A 24,407-nucleotide genomic window follows, 5' to 3' on the forward strand; every position below is an offset into this window, starting at 1 on the left:
ATTACGATAGTGGAATACAAGCAATAAAATATTTATTTTCTCTAATGCTTTTTGTCATGCAGAGGAACATTACAATATGGTTGTTAAATTGTTATTTATCGTGAATTACATATCATCAGAAAAATGTGTCTGAATGCAAATGTATATGAAATGATCTAACAAAATTAATCCCGACAAACAGTGAATTATATCTACATAATGAAAAGGCTTATCTTATGCCACAGAAGCATATCTCATTTAAAGCAAAGCGAATCGTATATTATTTAGTTAGATAAAATAAGTTACATAATCGCACAAATGTACATATAAATAGTGACAAAATATATACTTTAGTTATATAAATAAAAAATACAATTAGGGTTCCTGCCTTGAGTGTATTAAAGGTTAATTAATAAATCAAATGTTAAAACTGGAGAGACAAAAAGCGCAAATAGGGTCTTATCTGATAACAAAGTGGTATAAAATATTATAGAACATTCACGGGATGGGGTTGTGACAATCACAACTCCTATGGAAGCACGTAAAGGCTGCAGCAGGGCCACCAAGGAGATACGTTGCAATAAATGAGGAATATGGTGGTTCAGAGTCCGCACTGCCCAAGGTTCAAAGATACGATCACACACGAAGGTGAAGCATGAATGCAGTTTATGTTGTCAAAGCTTTTCAAGGTTTTCAAACCTCTTCATCAGGACCAAACAAGAATCATTGATTGTGGTGTGTGATTGTATCTTTGAACTTTGGGCAGCATGGACTGAACCAACATATTCCTCATTTACTGCAAAGTTTATTTAATGTATTTTATGGATTATCCTACCTGTATACCAGAGCTACCTTTCGATAAAAAGACTCAGGCCCCTGGTTATTATGACTGGCGTTGTACACATCAGTCTTAAGGAAATTATAGTACAAAATCATGCGGACAAGTTTTCTTTCATAAAGATAGCTGTGGTTTGTACACTTACCGGCAAGGACATTTTTGTCCACATTTACAACAATCCTAATTAACACTGTAATGCCCACTAATTCAGATGACTCATGTAGCAACAAAGAAACATGGTTTCAGAAGTTTTTTTTATTATGAGGGAGCTTTTTAAAATTTTCCAAAACTTACAATAGGTAAGCAAAGTGTATAGTTATTTGCTTTAAATATTTAGTATTTAACCAAGGAACATACATTTCCAATTATACTGGAATGTGTTATTTTCAATTATGCTGGAATTTAGTATCTGAGAGACTTAATGACCAGGTCAAGCCTACATTCAGAGCGTACAGTATATGCATCATGCCTTTGGATTGTGCGTGACTCAAATCCTTCCACTCAATCCTTATCGTGTACAATGTTGCACCTGCAGCTCAAAAAGAACAAAAACCTTCAGAATCTGCCCTTGAAACAGTTAAAGCTATTGTTGATCTAATATATTATCATCTTGAACAATGTAACTCATTGATAACCTGTCTTCCCTTCTGTAAATTCTGCCCTATACAATCTATCCCGAATTCAGCCAAGAAGGCTCACATTCTTGTCAAGCACCAATGCTTCCACCTTGTGCCAGCCACTAACCCATCCGCTATGCTATACAACGTATGACTCTAAGCCACTGTGCTCCAATGTCCTCCATCTCGTCCCACATCTCATGCTACCAAACTACCTGTGCTCTCCATTTTGCTAAGACTAACATGATCCATAATCCAATTCACTATTCTTATCTTAAGACTTTTCTTGAGCTGTACAGATTCTGAAATGAGCAGCCACAGGCTCACTTCTGGGAAACCCTAAACCAAGGAGGAACAGTGTCTTAGATGTGCATAAAGAATAATGAAAAATGGCAAATAATTGTCACTATATTCAATGTTATATAGCCGTATAGTTGATGTATTCTGTATTTTAAGGAATAAACTAATAAGGAACAAACTAGCAGGAATCTACCTTTTGTGTTCTACCCACACATTTACTAAACTGAAGACTGAACAAGAATTTTGTACTGTAGGTTGATGCTAAGTGAGGAAATGTACGTGGTGTAATCTGTATTTACCTATTGGAGCAATAAACACCCCCCAGAATCAATAGGCCATAATTGCAACCTTTGGAATAGATCTGACATATTAACGCATTTGCAATAAAAAAAATTGGGAAAAAGATGTTTGAACTAGCAGGGGAGAAGAACAAGGGCAAAACTTAAAAAAAGAAAGCCATGGATATGAGGAAAGAACACGATGAAATTGGAAAGAGAGAGCTAGCAAAGGTATCATTAGAACAAAATAGGTTAATGGGAATGAGTGCTGTTAAAAGCATTGCCCAAGGGCTTTTCTTTCAGATACCAAGAGGAAAATATTATCTTATAACTCAAGTCTAAAAAAAATGAAAAGAACAAAGTGAAGTGGAAATAGTGGATGTGAATGTTATAAAATGTGTCTGCTGCGCTTCATACTTTAACTGTTCCTTCGGCTTAATGTACTTTTAGAGCGGAGGGTGATAAATATGTACATGGTTAATGCACTCTTCCTAAATTTAGACTCAAGTAGAGCAATATAGCAAAATGCTGTAAGCTCAGGCAGAGACATTTATAAAAGCACATAGCATTAATAGGTATTAATAGTGAACCATATAAAATGAAAGAACTAGGCTTCGAGAAAAAGAACATAATATGCATGCGTTTTAGAAATATTCAATTTAGGAGAAATATATTTAAATTTTAAACATATTCTAATATATCACTAATCACTCCATATCAAGAGATAAGTATGGTCCTAAATTAGACTCACATATGTTTTCAATATAAGATTTTTTAAGTCCTTTATTATTTTAGTTATAACTTCCAGGCATATAGTTTTGGTTGAAGTCTCCTAACTGATATTTGCAGAGCAGAAATGCTCTCTCTTGTTCTATCAATTCTATCACAATGTCTGCGTATGTTTTCTAATTTTTGTCCCTTACCATGTTTTTGCTGAGGTGCTGTTTGCTGATAATTTTTTACAGAAGTATTATAATCACTTTGCTTACAGCTCTAAACTTTTTTTTATAAATTAACCTGTGGTTTGCTCTGAAACTATATTTCCAGGGTTTCTCCTTCATACCCATCAGGAGAGATTAAGCTGATACTTATGACAAACCTGTCCTGTAGACACACGCCATCATAACGCTGCGGATGGATTTATGAGAAGCTCTAGTGAGTTTAAATGACCCTGCACATTCTTGTCTTATTGTTGGAACCTCCCATACAGACTGTTATGATATCAACATAAAGGAGAGTGCAGCTGTTCAAGGCAAATTTATTCATCTTAAATTCTACAAAAATATCAAAATATCCAGGTTCTTCAAAATCCAATTTTTTTTTGCGATCTGCTTCTTGCAAATTCAGCAAAATAGCAGCCGTCTGTCTGTCATTATGATGGATTGTAGGGGCCACTAATTAGTTGCACCAAAGCCACCCGCTGACCGATGCTCTACGTGTTTTCTATCTTCAGTCATCTTCACTCACCAGCATCATATAAGCCTTTAATGTAATGAGGAATGTCAAGACATCATGATGTCATAGTGACGTGCATCGTTAGAGGTCAAACCAGCCCCTTGAACAACGTACGTCATGATGTCACATTGCGCTCAGCACCAAGACACTATCTTGGCTTCAACTGATGTGCATCGTTATATCTGAAGCCTACTAAATGCCAAAAGCCTCAGGACAGGATAATATTTACATAAGAGCCAGAGTGAACGGGCAAAAGACCAATTGAGAGAAGAAATGAATGCAGGGTTGTGGCAGAAGAGGTACAGGTAAATGAGGAGTTATTGCCCCCACCCCATGTTTATTATGCTCTGGTCTCTGTAGAATAGGAATAACTTTAATGTGAATCAAATTTTCTGGCAAAATTCAAGCACTATGCCAAATTTAAATTTTGCCAGATTCAGTCATCACTTTATCAATATATTAAAGCAGATTTATCATCAGATTTCACCATACAGACTGCCGACATTCATAAATATATTTCCTAGACCTGTCAAAATAATCTATGTCAGATTGACAGTATAATCCTTTATGAAAGTTAAACTCAATCTCTGCCCACCTAGCCTGACTGACAGCACCTCATTGTCCATAGTATCAGCTGCAGCTGTCAGTCAGGCTGGGTGGGTGGAGCCTGACTTCTATACCAGGAAAGATCTTTGAACAAATTATTAAACAAAATGTATGTAGGTACTTGGATAAGAATACATAATAACTAATATGTCATTGCAGACTAATCTAATTTCCTTCTATGACAGAATCACTGACTGTGTGTATCAGGGAAACGCAGTAGATATAGTATATCTTGAATTCAGCAAAGCATTTGACAAAGTATTTCATACCATTTTTATTGAAAAATAACTATGGAATGGACAAAGCAAATGTTAGGTGGATTCATAACTGGCTTAATGATTGGACCCAAAGAGTGGCAGCAAATAAAATGTATTTTAACAGGGAGAAATGCAAAGTCCTACATCTGGGCAAGAAAAATGATCAAACTATAGGCAGATTGGGAGGAATAGGGCTAAGCAACAGTGCATGTGAAAAAAAAATTCTGCATACTAATAGATTACAGACTGAGCATGAGTTAACAGTGTGATGCAGCAGCAAAAAAAGCAAACACAATTCTGGGTTGAATTAACAGAAGCATACAGTCTAGATCACATGAAATAATTATCCCCCTCTACTCCTCCTTGGTCAATCCTCATCTGTAATACTATGTCAAGTTCTGGGCACCACATTGAAAAAAAATTAACAAACTGGAGCAAGTTCAGATAAGAGCAATCAGAATGGTGACCGGTATGCAAACAATGTCCTATGAGGAATGGTTAGAGGATCTGGAAATGCTTAGCTTGCAAAAGAGAAGACTGAGAGGAGACTTAATAGCTGTCTACAAATATCTCAATGGCTGTCACATTGTAGGGTGGTCAGCTTTATTCTCATTTTGCACAAGGGAAGACAAGAAGCAATGGGATGAAACTGAATGGGAGAAGACATGGATTAGATATTAGAAAAAAACTTTTTTACAGTGAGTGTGATCAATGAGTGGAACAGGCTGCCACGAGAGGTGGTGAGTTCTTCAACAGAAGTCTTCAAACAGAGGCTGAACATCTGTCTGGGATGATTTAGTGAATCCCACTGAGCAGGGAGTTAGACCAGATGACCCAGTAGGTCCCTTCCAACTCTACCATTCTATGATGCTATGATTCTATGAGACTGAACATACTTAAACTCATGAGACAGTTTTTTCGATAGCTGTATCGAATACCCAGTATAATCTTAATACTGGGATTATACATACTGACTTTCATTTTCAGGATATACATACCAGACTCATCGGATCTAAGAGATGTATTTAAAAATGTATACAGTTTGTTTTGCGATATCTGGTGACAGATCTGCTTTAAGAAGCTGTCATTTACAATGAATGTTCCCTTTAAGAATTTATCCTGAACTGCTGTGATGAAACCAGAGTTCTCCAAGGTAGCCTTTAATTTGGAAGAACATGTAATGTGTTATATTATTTAACAAAACAATAACTGTTTCACCATATGCAACACACTTGCTAGTTGTTTCCTCTCCTATTCCCAGACACAAGGGAAGACAATGAAATAACTGTGATTTACTGCATGGAAAGAGCTACAACATTCATTTATAATCCAATCTACGATATGAATGCACATGGAAATAGAGAGAAATAATTAAGTGATGACTGAGGTATCATCATTATTAGATAATCATAACCCCAAGGCATTAGAAATGCCAAGTGCTCCCTGTCCCATGAGGACCAATTATTCTGTACAAACCACACCTCCTAATTTGAATCTGCGCTTTAAGAATTTATTTTCTTTGGTGATAGAGAAAATAAGGGTGTATTATGATATAAGAGAGAAAGAAGCAGCATTTTATAATGTCTGGGATACATTTTTATGAGGACATAAATGTGACCAGCATAAAATAGGAAATAAAGATTTCTTGCAAATCACACAACACTCACTGAAAGACGTTACATAAATTCCTCTGTTCTTCTTCTGAGATTAGCCTGTACACATGAACAGTAATCAGCACTTCACTTATGACCTTTACTTTTATCTTGTTTGTAAGCAGTTATACAAATCTTCTAGCAGCGATGGGCAATGCACAATTCTATGGTGGATACATTATTTCGAGACATTATTCTAAGAGTATACTGAGCTGTCAAGTGGACAATCCTAATCAATGATTGACAGCCTTCCCTGCTGTGCATGCCAATCAATGATAAGGAACACCCTCTTGACTCCTAAGCCCAGAATGAGCAGGGCGTTCCAATTAATAAAATACAAGATATCCTGAATCATTTCCTACTAACTATATATCAATCTGTTCATCAACTCCTACCCTATAAAATTGTGCCAACAGATCCAGACTGCATGTTTAATGTGACAAGTTGACTTTAAGCGTAACGTGCAATGAATAACAGAAGCTGAATGATAAGTGTCTAAATAGAGTGGTATTTTAGAAAATATTAACTGATTAAAACATAACTTGATATATATAAGCAATTAAAGGGAATCTGCCAGCAGGATTTCACCCCAAAACTATTTACATGTGCATATAGCGCTTTCAAATAGAAGTTCAGCAATACCACTATAAGGCCAAAGTGTTCTTCTGTTACAGAGAAATCACGGTTTGAAATTATATGCAAATTAGGCTGTAGATCTGAAACCTCTGTCACTCCAGTTCTAATTTCTGCCAAATGCCAACTCCTCCTGCTTGACTCACGGCTCTTTCCCAGTTGGAAATGGGCCATTCAGGATCTTAGATATTGCCATCTATCTGTTTTCTAGAAGAGAGAGTAGTAGCCACATAGTGGTTTATCCCTGAATTATGCACTCATTGCAAACAAGTAAAATATTAAGTCAGAAGGAATTGCAGCATATCTTCAAACATCTTTGCTTGACTTGAATATTCTGATCAGTGCTATCGGAACCATGAACTTATCCTTTATCAAAGTCCTGATTTTAACAACATTTAAATTCATATGAACAGTGCTGAAAAGACGCCAAATACTTACAATAAGGATAGTTACAGCAATGATGATTTTAAGACCAATTATACAGGGCCGCAATGATCCAAAACATTTTGCAGATGTAGATACGTTCATTAAGCTGAATAATTTATGGACTTAATGGGAGAAAAGCAGAAGGAAGGGAACATGAAGCCATCTGAATAAAATGATCACTCTTCTTTAAAATTTTAAATACCTCATAAAGTAAATTCTCCCACATTTAAATGTTCTATATGGATGTGCATTTCTCAAAATTTATTATGTGCTTTAATGTACATTTCAAATGGGCATTAATAGTTCACAAATGCAGTGTATGAATCTCAATTCATAACTCTGCTTCTACCTAGCAGCAAAAATTAATTTTATGCTAAAATATTTGCTCATATAGTACTTAACTAAGTTGGGTTTGGGGAAAGGTCAAGATGTATTGTAGTATATTATCAGTGTGGCATGTGTTATATGGAAAGACTTGCCACTGCTGTAGACCATGGCACATATCAATCTCAGGAAGGGTTGTGTCTTAGCTTAGGACTAGTGTTGAGCAAAATAAACTGCAGGACCTTGGCTCACCTGCCATGTTGGTAGTCTGTGGCCACGGAACCAAAGCACTGCAAACTTTCTACTACCTGTGGTAGCCCTGGCACCACATCTAATTAGTAGGCCCCTGTAACATCATTCATGCATTTCTTGATGATGCTCCAGAGCCTACTAATCAGAAGAGGCATCGGAGTTGCCGCAGGGAGTAGAAGGTCCATAGGGTTCTGCTTCGGCAGCCAGGGACTACCAATTGTAACATCTTAGCGGGTCTCTGCTTTGACCGCTAGACGGCACCACACTGTTGTTGGGGGTAATCATTGACAGCATCAATCCTATTATATTCCTAGGACTTGGGGTTCTGGCCAATTCAGAAGCTTCAGTGTTAATCTTGATGATTTGGTTTCTCTCTGCTGTCAGCACTGGGGCTGTTCTGTATAAATCCCTGCAAACCAGCTCCCACTTCCAGTCAATGGTCCAGCAATCCTGGTTCAGACCTCTGTGTTGTGCATCTGTGTTTTGTCCTGATTCCATTCTTTGACCTCGGCTGGATATTTGACTACCCACTTGTTTTGTGATTCTATTCCTTATGTGACCTCTTGACTTTGACTCTGCTTGGCAACCCATTCCTACCTCTGGTTCACACTTCCGGATTAAAATTTGTCCATGGTAGCTATCCCCTGGGTAATGTTGTAAACCTGGATCCCTGTATAGGGGTTAAAGGGCATCAGGGCTCCTCTGGAATCTGCCAGAGTGGCTTGTGCCAAGTCAGCCCAATATATCTTTTTGAGCCGGTGACGTTATGCAGATGTTACACCAATGTGGTAGCTGGACCAGGGTCCTGCAAATCTTTTGGCTGGACTCTGCTTAGGACTAAACTGTGTGGGCTGAGGAACATTAGTAGTGCTTTAAAATTACAAACACTAACAAGTGGCCTCATGGGTTTCCCATTGTACTTTGAGCTTTTTTTATTAAATGCAATTAGTCTTTAGTTTTAAAAATAAAGGAGTTCTGAAAAACTACATAAATGGAGTTAAAAACAGCTAAGATAACAACAATCGCAAATACTCTCCTGGCCTTGGCAGTCGCTCATGTTTCTTTTCCGTTCTCTGCCATGAAACTCTTGCGTGTTCGCATTTCTATATCATTAAATTGTCCAGAACTATTTCACATGTGACACCGCTTAGCAGTGAAATGCTTATACATGTTATTTACTGACGTATATAGTACATACATTTCTCTTCACGGGAAATTGCATTGTACTAATGTGAGGTAGCCTTGCACTTACTCATTGTTAGGAATCTGTCAGCCATGTACATTCACCTGAAAAAATCCACTATTTTTATATCACCCCAGGGCCAAATCACCAATACATTTGATCTCTATAATAAATGTCACTAGGGTTGTAGCAATCTAATGTCTACTGTCTTCTATTCAAACAAAGGCAGCTAGGAATTCAATATGACCTTTACATTTTCAGACAGGACTACCACACCCTATGTCCAGAGAAGCTAATGCTCAGACACTGCATTCCAAATACATACTCATTTTAATAGATATACTTATGGAAGGAAGCTGGATTGTTAGTTTTGAAATAAAAAAAAAGTTTTGAAACATAATTGCACGGCACCAATTGATAAATATGGTGCAAATCCGTCTGTCAAGAATTCTCTATGGCAATAATAACAAGGTCTATATCGAAACAACTTATTGAAGATATCCCAGTGGAGCGACACATGGGTCATTGTGCTGGACACTTGGCAATATGTAAGTTCAATACTGAGTGAACCTGTCATCTGTGTGACTCATTGCACAGATCTAAAGCAATTTACCAGCCAGTGACCCTGCATTTTGCTGGGACGTTGTCATAAAGTCTGAAATCCTACTTATTTGGTCATTAGAGGTGAAGCAGTGTGTAAAAAAAGAACGCATTCTAGCAAAGTTCAGATAAATGTAGCACTTTCTGCTTATTAAGCTGTCATACGGATTTACAAATACAAACTGATGTCTAGAATTGTACAGCCAAAATCATATATATGCATAAAAACAGATATTGATTAAATATAAAAAAAGGAAAAGGGGATGTTCTGGCTTCTGGATAGAAATAAATTCCACTATATTAGGTCATTTAGGTCATTTTAAAATTGGTTCCAAGAATATATAACAGAATATAGAAAAGTGATGCATTTTGAACACTATCTAGCGTTCTTTGTTCAAGCTTGGACAAAGAACGCCCAGCTAGCATTTGAAATTCATCCCTTTTCTATATTCTTGGAACCAATTTTAAAATGACTTAATAAAGTGGATTTTTTTTTAATTCAGGAGCTCGAAAATCAATTTTTTCCTTTTTTGCATTTATCAACACGTTTGGTCAGATCGTGGCTCCGGTTGTACTGGACTTATATTCTACATATGGTGAGCTGGCAATTTTTTTTCTCTTATTGATTAAATATACAAATCTAATCATGTATTATACATACATGACCTTGATTCCAATACTTCTAATGCCTGTATAGCCACGACTCCAAGTGACACCAAGGTAGTGTAATATGGAAAATCAAACAAAATGGCAAATCACTGGTAAGTATGGACATTTTGCAGAAAAGAAACAGAATAGCAATTTCATAAGTGTCACAGATTTAGGGAGGCAGGGTGAGGTTTCCCTATACTACATGTACCATGTCACAACGCTTCGGCACATACTCAGAAGCAAGAAGCAATCCACGGATTATAAAAAAAATTAATAAATAAAAGTAAGCCTGTATCTATTTTACCTTTGCTTCATTTCCAAATGTTTGTATTTCATTCTCAATACTGTAAATGTCTGCATTTGTCCTTACATGTCTGCTATAATTAAAGGGGACATTTACTTATCCAAAGGCAATTTAGGAAATATTCTACTCTAATTTTTCAGGCCAGGAAACAAAGGAAACAGCTTATTGCCCTAGGTGTTCTTTTCAACAAAGGGAATCTCACCTTTTAAGTTACTGCACAAAGTTATCAAGGATCACTTAAGGGAATGCTACTAGGAGGTACGTCGTTGAATGAAAAAAAAAGAAAAATAATCAGGGCACAGTTGTCATCAATTCACTTAAAAGGTTTACCGATTTTTTTAGGTTTTACTGCTCTCGGATGAGTCAGAAGCAGGAGGATATGGGTAAGCGTGGTGTACAGGGCAGATATATTACATTGATAAAGTCTTGTAAACAGTATTGAACGCAGTGATAAGGCTCGGGAAAAGCAGGAGATACATTTACTTTTTCTCTCGAAACAGTGGTAAAAATCTGGTAACACAAAAAAAGTGTTGTCACTAAGATAAAGCCTGACTAATAGCTGTCAGTCACAGTCTATTTTTACAAATTTAGTCTTTTCATGCCCTCGCTTTTCTGTATAAGTTCACAGAGGGGGAATACACACATTTGTGTTAAAGAAGTAAATAGTTGATTAATTACTAAATTTACATATATTCTGATAACTAGAAATCCAATTCAAATCTACGCATGGCTTAGCTGTATCATGAGTCTCACAGCCCTTAACATGGGACACTCCTATCCTGTTTCCCAAATTATCCCAACACTATCTTTAAGTAGAGTGACAGAAGCACATAAACCCACTTTCTAGCCAATGCCCCTCCATGAGTTTTCTACTTCCCCATCTTATCTTCCCCATTATTCATTTGCATTGCCCCCTGAATGTATGATTAGACACAACAGCATTCCTGAATCATGCTAAAGAAATGTTCTTGAAGTGAAATTTTTGGCAAGTTTCGATGGCCTCCAGGAAATTTGGCAACTGATCAAGGAGTCTGGGGGCGGGTTTCCATTTTTTGCTGGGAATCCTCTGTATGTTTCAGGAGAGTAGTCAAATATGCATATGTCCTTATCTATACTAAAGACATAAAGTAAGTCCATGGGGTAGTTAAAAGGTTTTTAACACTTTCAAGCATCAGAAGTGCACTGCTTTCCCGCCTCAGGGCTCCTGGCTTGCAGCGGAGTTGTGCTCCTGATGATTGACAGCTCGGGTTGGGCACATGGCCGAGCCTCTGCTTTTGCATCTGCAGGATACGATGGCTGGATCCAGCAATCCGGTCAGCTTCAGAGCAGTGCTCGCAAGAACGCTCCTTGCCGAGGAAATTAGCCAGATCCGAAATAGCCGGTATCCTTGGCAACGAACTGCAAAATATAGAACTAAAAATTCTTCCATTCTTGAGAATGAAGAGGATTTTTAATAAGAGGGAAACTGCAAAGTTGCTTGTTTTTCCAAGCACTTTGCAATTTTACCAACTTAATAAGAAGACAACACTTCTTTAAGTGATTTTTGTTACAGGACACATTGTTGTTTGCCACCCCTTGTATAAACTAACAACCTATTTTTCAGTTCAGTGCTTGGAAACGAACTTAGCAAAATCCGTATGATTTGATGTATAAATATGAGGTCTTTTATTACGGCATATGGGATAATATACATCTATCATCTATCTATCTGTTTATCCCATATCTATCTATCTATCTATCTATCTATCTATCTATCTATCTATCTATCATCTATCTATCTGTTTATCCCATATCTATCTATCTATCTATCTATCTATCTATCTATTTATCTATCCCATATCTATTCTCTATCTATCCATCCCATATCTATCTAATATCTATCTATCTATCTATCTGTATATCTATCTATATCTCTTTATCTGAAATCGTGCTACAGAACAGAAGAGAGAGAGTGGGAAGGCGAGGAGCTATCTTGTTAAGCGTCAGGAGGTTTGGCAGACGAGAACAGCTTTGCCACTGGGTCAATCCGTTACAATGAAATTGTCATTTGATTAAAGATAAAATAAATTAGCCGGTAAGACACCATTGGATGGCGTTAGCTATCAAACACTTCAAGCACTCATGAAGTGTGACCACCTATTAAGTAAATGTTTGTTACAACAGTGAAGAAAAATGGACTTAATACATGAGCTGTTTTCAAAGGACACTGCTGAAAACCGAGGTTTCTCAAATAATACAAAAGGAGGCTGCACAAAGATACAGCGAAACCTGCAAGAATAGGCACAGAGAATGCTTTTGATATTGACACTAAGCTTTTATTATGACAGAAGCTTTGTAAAACTAGAACTTTTTTTATAATAGAAAGAGTGTTACAGAGTGGTGTTTGGCATATTCTCTCATAGAAATACATTTCCGCAGAGGCCAAAGCAACACCATTTTTCCAACAAAGCCACACGTTTTCAAGAACGAAAGCTTTGTTACCCTAAAAGTGAGCTTGAAAACGGTATAGATAAAATTCTCAATTTCAGCTTTATTCTGTATTAAAGTCAACCAAAATCATAATATATTTTGCAGGCAATGTAGCCAAGGATTACAATGCAGAGATTTTATATCATTTAGATGCCTAAAAGATTGCATTTCTATATTGATAGAATGTAGCTGGTGCTGTCTCTATACTGAATATGTAAACCTGATGATGAATAAAAAATAAGGTCTACATCCAAATTTAATACACAATTATGAAAAATAATTATAATCATAATGTACGACAACATGTATTGAGCTACTTCCACCAGTCAACTAAAGCTGACCACACATGATATAGCCCTAGGCCAAATGTTTGGTTAACATGTATTCCTCCCAACTTCAAAATAAATATGCACGCTCATCTTGGTTGGATGTACATGTTTATTTGTTTTTTTAAATCATTTTCCCAGAACTTTCTTTGCCCCAGTAACTGCCATCTGGGGAGCAATACAGTCAGGAGACCCAATACATATAGTTTGTTACCTCCCCTTTCTGAAGGGGTCTTCTTGGCTTCAAGCAGGGCAGAATGTTATTGTTGGCTCAGCAGTGGACAGAATCACAGAGAACTGGCTATGCGGAGAGCAATAAGGGAGCACTCATCAAGTGGACGTGAACACTATACACTTTGAACACTAAGTGGGGCTGGAGTAGGATCAGTGGTTGTCATATAGGTGCTTCATTAGGATCAATTAACCTTTCAGTATATTTTGAAGCACGAGAGGAAACCCAAAGTTACATGGGAGAACATCCAAACTCCACGCATATGTTGTCCTTGGTCAGATTCAAACTCAGTGGGTGGTACAGTCACATTTAAAGCACGCTTTTGTAATATAACGTAAAAACATGGCTATATTAGTGCTGTAATACTGATTACTTTGATACCTTTGGTGAAGAAATCCACTTTTTGGTTCTTTTTTAATCACCATTTTGAGTTTCCTGATAATTAGATTTTAGTGCACAGGGGCCGGACTGTGCACTGGGTCTTCCCTTTCCTGTCTAACTCTCCACCCTGCCTCCTGTCTTTGAATGATTGGACTCCTCTGTTTGAAATCTTAGTAGTGGCCTGTCATTCAAAGGTTGGAGGCAAGCGGAGAGGCTGATGAATCACAGAAAGGAAGAAGACCTAGTGCACAGTTCAACCCCTGTGCACCAAAATCTAAATAGCAGAAAACTTAAAATGGAGATTAAAAAGAAACAACAAAGCGGATTTATTCCCCAAAGGTATCAATTTAATCAGTATTGCCACCCCATTACGGCTATGCCTTTACTCTACATTACAAAATCGTGCTGACTGGTTCTATTTAGGTTACCCTATATAAGTAAAGAAAAAGCTCCATATTACCCTTCCTCGAGAGTAATACTGTAATACTTTTACTGTAAATATCTTTTTAATCAGTCAGTTATGAAATATCAGTTACGATGTTTAAATGTATAAATATAACTCAACAAACAAATTCTGCAAGTTTGGACAAACTCAAACTTGCAAAACTTAAAGGGACTGTGTACATCTACTGAAGGCGTTGTGGTAAAGTTATTATCTAAATGAGACAACAGAAATTATTTTATAAGACATTAATGCTGCACTCATAAGAATACGCCCTTTAGCTAATAAATGGTAGCGTAGAAATGGGATTATAGGAAACACAGATATTCTGTTTCCGAAGGAGGCAATAAAAATATATGAGAGTTTTAAAAGGAGACAAAGATAAATAAAATGTTAACATAAAAAGTGTGTCTTTTTATTCAAGCTAAAATGTGCAAGGTCTTCTAATTATAGTGTCCAAAAGACAAAATAGCATAGCAGCACAACAGACCGGTATGTTATATGAATAATGCACTCAGCTCTGAACTACTTTACTACACATTTATCTGCACATGCAGAAGCAATCTGCAAGCATTATATATATATATATAATATGCCCAGGCAACGCCGGGCTCTTCAGCTAGTATATATATATACTATATATATACTATACTATATATATATATACTATATATACTATACTATACTATACTATATATACTATATATATATATATATACTATATATATACTAGCTGAAGAGCTCGGCGTTGCCTGGGCATAGTAAATATATGTGGTTAGTTATAGCACCTCACTTCTCTTATTTTCCTATCACGCCTCTGATTTTACCCCTCACATCTCTCATTTTCTCCCTTACACCTCTCATTTTCCCCCTCACTCCTCTTATTTTCCCCCTCACTCCTCATTCCCCCCTCACTCCTCTCATTCCCCCCTAACACTTGTCATTTCGACCTCACATCTGTCATTTTCCAATCACTCCACTATTTTCCCTCACTCCCCTCATTTTGCACTCATATCTTTTCATTTTCACATCACACCCCTCATTTTCACCTCACACCTCTCATTTCCCCCTCAGTATATACATGTTTGTCATCTCCCTTATATATAGTATACATTTGTAAGTCATCTCCTGTATATAGTATATACCTGTATGTCATCTCCCCTGTAAATAGTATATACCTGCTGTATGTCATCTCCTCCTGTATATTGTATATACCTATGTGTCATCTCCTCCTGTATATAGCATATACCTGTATGTCATCTCTTCTGTATATACTATATACCTGTATGTCATCTCCTCCTTTATATAGTATATACCTGTATGTCATATCCTGTATATAGTATATACCTGTATGTCATCTCTCCTGTATATAGTATATACCTGCTGTATGTCATCTTCTCCTCTATATACCTATGTGTCATCTCTTTTATATAGTATGTCATCTCCTCCTGTATATAGTATATACGTGTCATCTCCTCCTGTATATAGTATATACCTGTGAGTCATCTGCTCCTATATATAGTATGTACCTGTATGTCATCAACTCCTGTATACAGTATATATCTGTGTGTCATCACCTGTATATAGTATATACCTGTATGTCATCTCCCCTGTATATAGTATATACCTGCTGTATGTCATCTTCTCCTCTACATACCTGTGTCATCTCTTTTATATAGTATATACCTGTATGTCATCTCCTCCTGTATATAGTATATACGTGTGTCATCTCCTCCTGTATATACCTGTAAGTCATCTAATCCTGTATATAGTATATACCTGTGTGTCATCTGCTCCTGTATATAGTATGTACCTGTATGTCATCTCTTCCTGTATATAGTATATATCTGTATGTCATCTCCTGTATATAGTATATACCTGTATGTCATCTCCTCCTGTATATAGTATATACCTGTGTGTCATCTCCCCTGTATATATATATATATATATATATATATATATATACCTGTGTGTCATCTCCCCTGTATATAGTATATACCTGTGTGTCATCTTCCCTGTATATATTATGTACCTGTATGTCATCTCCCCTGTATATAGTATATACCAGTGTGTCATCTCCCCTGTATATAGTATATATGTGTGTCATCTCCCCTATAAATAGTATATACCTGTATGTCATCTCCTCTTGTATATAGTATATACCTGTGTGTCATCTCCCCTGTATATAGTATATATGTGTGTGTGTCATCTCCTCCTGTATATAGTATATACCTGTATGTCATCTCTTCCTGTATATAGTATGTACCTGTGTGTCATCTCCCCTGTATATAGTATATATATATGTGTGTGTCATCTCCCCTGTATATAGTATATACCTGTATGTCATCTCCCCTATAAATAGTATATACCTGTATGTCATCTCCTCCTGTATATAGTATATACCTGTATGTCATCTCCTGCTGTATATAGTATATACCTGTGTGTCATCTCCCCTGTATATAGTATGTACCTGCATGTCATCTCCTCCTGTATATAGTATATACCTGTGTGTCATCTCCTCCTGTATATAGTATGTACCTGTATGTCATCTCCTCCTGCATATAGTATGCACCTGTGTCATCTGCTCCTGTATATAGTATATACCTGTGTGTCATCTCCCCTGTATATAGTATGTACCTGTATGCCATCTCCTCATGTATTAGATCTTGTTCACACGTTATTTGCTCAGTATTTTTACCTCAGTATTTGTAAGCTAAATTGGCAGCCTGATAAATCCCCAGCCAACAGGAAGCCCTCCCCCCTGGCAGTATATATTAGCTCACACATACACATAATAGACGGGTCATGTGACTGACAGCTGCCGTATTTCCTATATGGTACAGTTGTTGCTCTTGTACTTTGTCTGCTTATTAAATCAGATTTTTATTTTTGAAGGATAATACCAGACTTGTGTGTGTTTTAGGGCGAGTTTCAAGTGTCAAGTTGTGTGTGTTGAGTTGTGTGTGGCGGCATACATGTAGCGACTTTTGTGAGATGAGTTTTGTGTGGCGACATGCATGTAGCAATTTTTCTGTGTCGAGTTGCATGTGACAGGTTAGTGTAGCAAGTTGTGTGCAGCAAGTTTTGCGCATGGCAAGTTTTGCGTGTGGAGAGTTTTATGTGTTGTGCGTTTTGAGCATGTGCAAGTTTTGTGTGAGGCAACTTATGCATGTGTTGCAACTTTTGTGCATGTGGCAATTTTTCCGCGTGTGCAAGTTTTGCTTGTGGCGAGTTTTCCATGAGGTGAGTTTTGCACGTGTGGCGAGTTTTGCGTGAGCCTAGTTTTGCATGTGGCGAGTTTTGCGCATGTCGAGTTTTGAGCTGCGACTTTTGTGTTTTGACTTTTATGTGGCGAGGTTGGTGTATGTGTGGTGAAATGTGTGCTGAGGGTGTTCATATCCCCGTGTGTGGTGAGTATCCCATGTTGGGGCCCACCTTAGCAACTGTACAGTATATACTCTTGGTGCCATCGCTCTTACTCTTTAAGTCCCCCTTGTTCACATCTGGCAAAAAATAGTTTGGTGAATTGGAAAGCGCGGAGTTAAAATTTCACCTCACAACATAGCCTATGACGCTCTCAGGGTCCAGACGTGTGACTGTGCAAAATTTTGTGGCTGTAGCTGCGACGGTGCAGATGCCAATCCCGGACATACACACACATACACACACACACACACACATTCAGCTTTATATATTAGATAAATATATATATATTCCAATATTGCTCAATATTGTTAGAGTTTGAGATTCTTTGCACACACTATGATCAAAGTGAGAGAGCTTATCTGCCATCGACAAGGTAACTTCCTTTAGATGGGATCCTGTACTAAATTTAGATGGGATCCTGTACTAAATACATCTGCTTGTGCCTAACCCTAAAACTGGGGAAGAATAAAATCTAGATGTATTTTATTTTAAATAAAAATATTCTGAAACAGATGGGCAAATGCTAGCATTGTTTCTGGCAGGTGGGCTTACACATTTTGATCAAAATGATGGTTAAGCAGTGCACCTCACATTTCTAAGACTGTAACAATATTATAATTCTTGTATTCTATACCTACACAGTGCATTTACATTTATATTGCAGTCACATCGTACTTGCATGGGTGTATTCATTTTACAGTATAGGTAGTGCTAAAAATTCCAAATTTTAATTTCCACATTCAGGTTAACAAAATTAATTCTATAATCAAAAAGAACACAATTATGACATTATTCATAACTGTAAAATTGCCAAACTACAAAAGCTATGACTAATTCCCAGTAGAAGACCATCACCAGCAATTCTAACCCATCTGTGTCCTGTTTCTAACACCACTTATAGACATTTTAACCGATTGGTTCTTGTGCAGCTTCTCCATTTTTGTCCTGTGTCAGTTTATATAATTTGGACCCATGCTATATGCAGCCAGACCACCACATAAATTTGTCATAACTACATCAAATTCATTGAAAGAATGGGGAATGAATTAAAGGCAAATAAGATGAAAATGTCAACAAGAACAAATAGTACATCAAAAAAGGGAATCCATTAAGCCCCTTTCCCTAGAACCGTTCAATGATAAAAAAAAAGATGGAATTGGCGACACAAATGTTTTCTTTGAACATCCTGGAAGAATGTTCTATGTGACAGACAGAAAACACGTCTCACCCGGGCTTGTTAGCGCTCCCAGTGCGCTAGTCGTTGTGGAGAGAGGATTTGCATTGGTGGTGGTTGCAGAGGTTTGAGCTGCGGCTGCTGCAGCTGCTAAAGTAGCCAAATTCTGTAATTGCAAAGCATTCATGCCTGTGTAGGAAACAAAAGAAACCTTCAGGGACAAAGTAGAAAAAAAAAATAATTCACTGCTTTGTGAATAGGTTTCCTGCTTTGCTGATTGTGATGAAATTTGAAAATTGTCAGACCTAATGGAAATGGTAGTGTCACAGTCAATGGAATTCTAGGTATCGATCCACTTCAGTAACACAGAATACTCATCCATGCCTTCAGACCCCATATAACTACATGAGTCAACATTTAATCATAAAAAAATTCACACTAAATGGACTCTTTACATTGTCATCAGCCAAACTTTCAGAACTAAGTATTACATTTGTCCCACCATTGCAATATACTGTGTTGACATAATTGGTACCTGTGCACAAATCTTTGGGACTGAAACTGTTTTCCCACATTAGTTCATTTTTTAGTTGCTGTTTAGTCAATATAGTAGAGCACGCTACTATAGTAGGGTTATTCAGTCCACAAACCCTTTGTGAGTTAACAGGACTTGTAAAGACATATGTATTAAAAAAAAAAGTCCTATGTGACAACTCATGCCTCAGTCCTCAGACAAGTGTACTTCTGTCCATGATGTAAAAAACATGGCATGGTCATAGAGATCAATAAATACTCCTTGTCCTAATTGATTGCTAACCTGTACAGCTGTGGTCCTCAAACTACATGCCCAGAGAACAAACACATATCACATGTTATGCTTTACCATTTGAGAAACATGAGTAATTATAAAACCAGAGACAACTCATGTTCTATAATAAAAGAACAATATTTTGCAGTAAAACTAGAAAATTCTATAATTTGCTGACTGGATTTGCACTTTCTTTGGTCCTTCCTAATTTACCTCAGATTTTAGGTAGACCATAATAAAGGCGATGCCTAAGGAATGGATATCTTTCTCCCATCTGGAGATTTTGCAATAACCTAATTTTAGAGTTCTCATACTTTCCAATTTTGTATCTTACAAAATTGTATTGATACTGTGTAACATTATAATTTATATATATTTTATCTTTCTGATGAAAACCTCAATTTTTTTTTAAAAGGAACCCGTGACCCCCCCAGGTGTTTGAAACTAAATGAGCCACCTTGTGAATTCGCCACGGGGGCAGGTCTTTCCCCTCTAATCCAGACGCATCACAGCCGTCAGTCATGGCCTCTGCACGCCGGGTGCCACCTCCTCTTCCATCATTATCGTCCCCGGCACCTGCGCTGTAGGTTCGAAGGGCAGCACAATTGTTCATGCCCGAAAAAAAAATAACAGCGCAGGCGCCGGGGACGCTGATGAAGGAAGAGGAGGCAGCGCCCGGCGCGCAGGGGCCATGAGTGATGGCTGTGAGGCGTCTAGATTAGGGGGAAAGACCTGCCCCCCTGGCGAATTCACAGGTATGAGGGACAAATTTCAAAATCGATTAATACAGCAGTGCCAAGGACCCAAACTAAAAGAGCCACCTTGTCAGAATGCAGCATTGATGCTGTACAAGGTGGCTCTTTTAGTTACAAATGCCGAGGGGGTGACAGGTTCCCTTTAAGAGTAGTAATTAAAGTGAATGTACTCAACTGCACCCACTAAGAGGTTCACCGTGACGTGGCAGTGGCCTTTATATAGTCTGATCAGAATGTCAAACTAAGAACCTCATGTTCAGTTTTGTAAATTTTCACCTTGTGGCATTAGATCAATGATTTTTTGGAGGTGATGTCCATGCTTCTTTTTCAGCACAGTAAATAAAGAGATTGTACTCAATTATTTATTATCTCCATGACTGAGATATTGGTGACCTATTTTTTAGCCCACCATATACATTAGATGCTTTGGTTGATTTTTTGGCAACAGCCATCTTGGCCGGGAGCCATCTCGATCCACTCTGCCATACATATTAGCGCTCATTTGGTCGAGTGCTCCTGTGTTTTCTAAGGCTAAGTTCACATTTGCGTACCGGGGCTTTGCGGACGGCTGTATACTTCCTCCATGAAGCTCCGCACTTCTTCCATTTAGGTCCGCCTACTTCTGCATGTGTCCTGCGTACCTATCTTTAACATTGGGTATGCAGAACATGCGGATGTATGCAGATGCGTCACTGTGACGCGTCCACCGACCGCACGGGGACGCAACTTGTTGCGTCTCCGTGCGGTCGGCGGGTGCATCAAAATGACACATCCGCATACATCCGCATGTCTTGCGTACCCAGTGTTAAAGATAGGTACGCAGGACACATGCAGAAGTAGGCGGACCTAAACGGAAGAAGTGTGGATGTTGGCGGAGCTTCAGGGAGGAAGTACGCAGCCCTCTGCAAAGCCCCGGTACGCAAATAGCTCATCAATATCAGATTGGTGATGGACATTCAGCACCCCTGCTGATCAGCTGATACCTGATGCTGTGACCACCTGAAGTACATAATGTATGAAGCCAAAATGCCAAAGCTCTGTACAATGAGTCCTGGATAACCCCTTTTAATGTGCAAAGTATGCTCTTCATCAGTCTAAATAATTTAGGAAGTAAATGGGTACAGTCTGTGTATTGTATACCAGTATTCTGTGACCGTAAATTATTCTACAGTATTTTATTGATTTTATTGTTTTTACAGAAACCATTATTAGATTTTTCTGTTGGTAAATGCTACCGTTTTTCAACATTCCAGGTAGGATTACATGTATGGGTGATCACAAAGGCATAATCTGGTTTACATAGCAGTAGAGAAGCACTGCCATTTGTTAGGATCTGTTATAATTTCTGTTAAAATGTGAGATGGAAGCGTAAACCTGCACATCGCCTTATAAATACATTTTTGAGTAGGCAGGTAAAGCAAGGAGCATGGAATTATGTTGTCCATATGCGCACAGTCAGTGATTGATATCCACAGGATGGGTTGGATGTTCGGAGTGCTAACTATGCAGTGATAATGGAAGCACAAATAATGCAGGATACATATTCATCTTCTGCAGTGGTAAATACACGCTTTGCTTTTGCCTGGATATCTGCATATTTGGATTCTTGGAATATATTTCCCTCTTTACCAGTGCTATACAGAAGCAAGTTTAATACAATATTTGTCTTGTTGTGACAAATGCATTTATTTTACAATACTTCAGAAATTGAGATTTATTGATCTATGGAATTATTATTTTTTCTTTAGGGTTGGCAAGTTAGAAATGTAACATTCACCTTAGGTATTTTTGTTTTATTGTTCAGAACGATTATCATAAATCTGCATATCAATAAGCATGAACAGATGTCAGTTGTTATGAGCGCTTGCCAATCAGGCCTGTTAGAAAATGACAGATGGGTGGTGATAAAAACATTCTCACAAGGCCTATTAGTACATTCACAGAAAAATGCTGCTGTGTGTGTGCAGTCACAGATGCCGCTGTGTGAAAATAGGGGCCTATTTACCAGTGCGATATGTGCATGATCATGTCTAAGGCTGCACTTCACAGACACGCTCGAGCAGAGTAGAAGGCAATTATCACATTGCCTAATATTCTCTTCTACTGATACTACCGATCACAAATGTACAGTCTATCTATCTATCTATCTATCTATCTATCTATCTATCTATCTATCTATCTATCTATCTATCTATCTATCTATCTCTGTAGCGTCTCCATTTTTCGTGATTTCGGGATGGGTGAGGGCTTATTTTTTGCGTGCCAAGCTGACGTTTTTATTGATACCATTTTGGTGCAGATATGACCTTTTGATCGCCCGTTATTGCATTTTATTGCAATGTAGCGTTGACCAAAAAAAACGTAATTCTGCCGTTTTGACTTTTTTTCTCGTTATACCATTTAGTGATCGGGTTAATTATTTGTTTATATTAATAGATCGGACGATTCTGAAAGCGGCAATACCAAATATGTGTATGTTTGATTTTTTTTTTGTTTTATTTTGAATAGAGCAAAAGGGGGGTGATTTGAACTTTTATATATTTTTTAAATATTTTTAAAAACATTTTTTTTTACTTTTAGCATGCTACAATAGTCTCCATGGGAGACTAGAAGCTGCAGTTGTCTGTTCGTCTCTGCTACATACAGGCGATGTTCAGACCGCCTGTATCTAACAGAAATCCTCACTTGCTATGAGTGCCGACTACGGGGGCCGACCATAGAGGTCTGTTGGGGACCTCTGGTTGTAATGTCAACCCATTGGTGACCCGCGATCACGTGATGGGGTCACCGATGGGCGTGATTTCCGGCACACTTCCTGGAAGCGCAAGTTATATGCTGCTGTCATAGGTTAGCAGCTGATGATGGATCGCGATTCAACCCGCAGCTGTTAGAGGCACATGTCAGCTGTTCAAAATAGCTGACATGTGCCAGGAAAGATGTGGGGCTCAGTGCCGGAGCCCACATCAAAAGGAGAGGAGGCATTTTGACATGGGCGTATTACTTCATCCAACATTGGAAAGGGGTAATACTCTGTATATGCATTTACACAATGTCAATATCTATCTATCAGTCCAAAATAGCTATATATCGATCTATCTATCTATCTATCTATCTATCTATCTATCTATCTATCTATCCCATATCTATCCATCTATCTATCTATCTATCTATCTATCGATCTATTAACACTAAAAAGACAGCAACACCAAAAATGCTTACTAGTGAGTGCAGTGCCTCCTGGTTATACAATGCCTTGAAAAAGTATTCATACACTATGAACTTTTCCACATATTTTTACGTTACACCCACAAACTTAAAGGGGTATTCCTATCTTCAAGATCCTATCCCAATATGTAGCAGGTATAATAATAATATCAGCAAATACCTCTAATTAGAAATGTAGCATAATTTTTCTGATTCACTATTCCTCTTTCCTCATGTGCAGGCATTGCAGGACCTTAGGTACCCATGGTTATGACTACTATATCAGTGGTTGTAACCATGGATACCTCACAAATTTTCCTTCAGGATTGCTCTTTATTTAGCTCCACCCATCTTCCCATCAACTATATCCAACTTCTCAGTCTTTGCAGAAGAAAAGCATCCACACAGTGTGATGCAGATACCACCATGTTTGCCCGGGTGGATAGTGTTTTCAGGGTCATGTGCAGTGTTTGTTTTATGACATATATAGCATTTTGCATTTAACCCTAAAATTTCAAATTTTGTCTCATCTCACCTTCTTCCACATACTAGCTGTGTCTCCTACGTGTTTTTTTTTTTTTTGCAAACTACATACAGAACTTCTTATGGCTTTCTTTCAAAAATGTTTTTCTTCTTGCCACTCTTCCATACAGGCCAGATTTGTGGAGCAAACCAATGAAACATTTTACTTAAACAATGATTAATGTTTAGCATTATTGCCAGTGTTAAATCATAATTACTAAAAATGACATTACACTAGTTTTAACTATGGAAATTATTTAGATAAAAGACAAGAATAATCTCATGTATTTATGATACTTTGTATGTCATAAAG

General features: G+C 37.7%; 1 protein-coding gene across 50 annotated transcripts in view; it reads right to left on the minus strand.

Annotated features, from left to right (window-relative positions):
• Nucleotides 1–24,407, minus strand: part of CELF2 (CUGBP Elav-like family member 2) — a 671,263-nt gene that overhangs the window by 22,733 nt on the left and 624,123 nt on the right. For 36 of the 50 annotated variants that reach the window (XM_069765265.1, XM_069765259.1, XM_069765261.1 and 33 more), the window contains one exon: nucleotides 18,860–18,994. The exons of the other annotated variants lie outside the window; for them this stretch is intronic. In XM_069765265.1, the coding sequence (XP_069621366.1) occupies nucleotides 18,860–18,994 (135 nt within the window). The remainder of the gene's footprint in view (nucleotides 1–18,859; nucleotides 18,995–24,407) is intronic. 50 annotated transcript variants of the gene reach the window in all.

Source organism: Ranitomeya imitator, chromosome 4 (genome assembly GCF_032444005.1).
Source record: "Ranitomeya imitator isolate aRanImi1 chromosome 4, aRanImi1.pri, whole genome shotgun sequence".
NCBI classification, from domain to species: domain Eukaryota; kingdom Metazoa; phylum Chordata; class Amphibia; order Anura; family Dendrobatidae; genus Ranitomeya; species Ranitomeya imitator.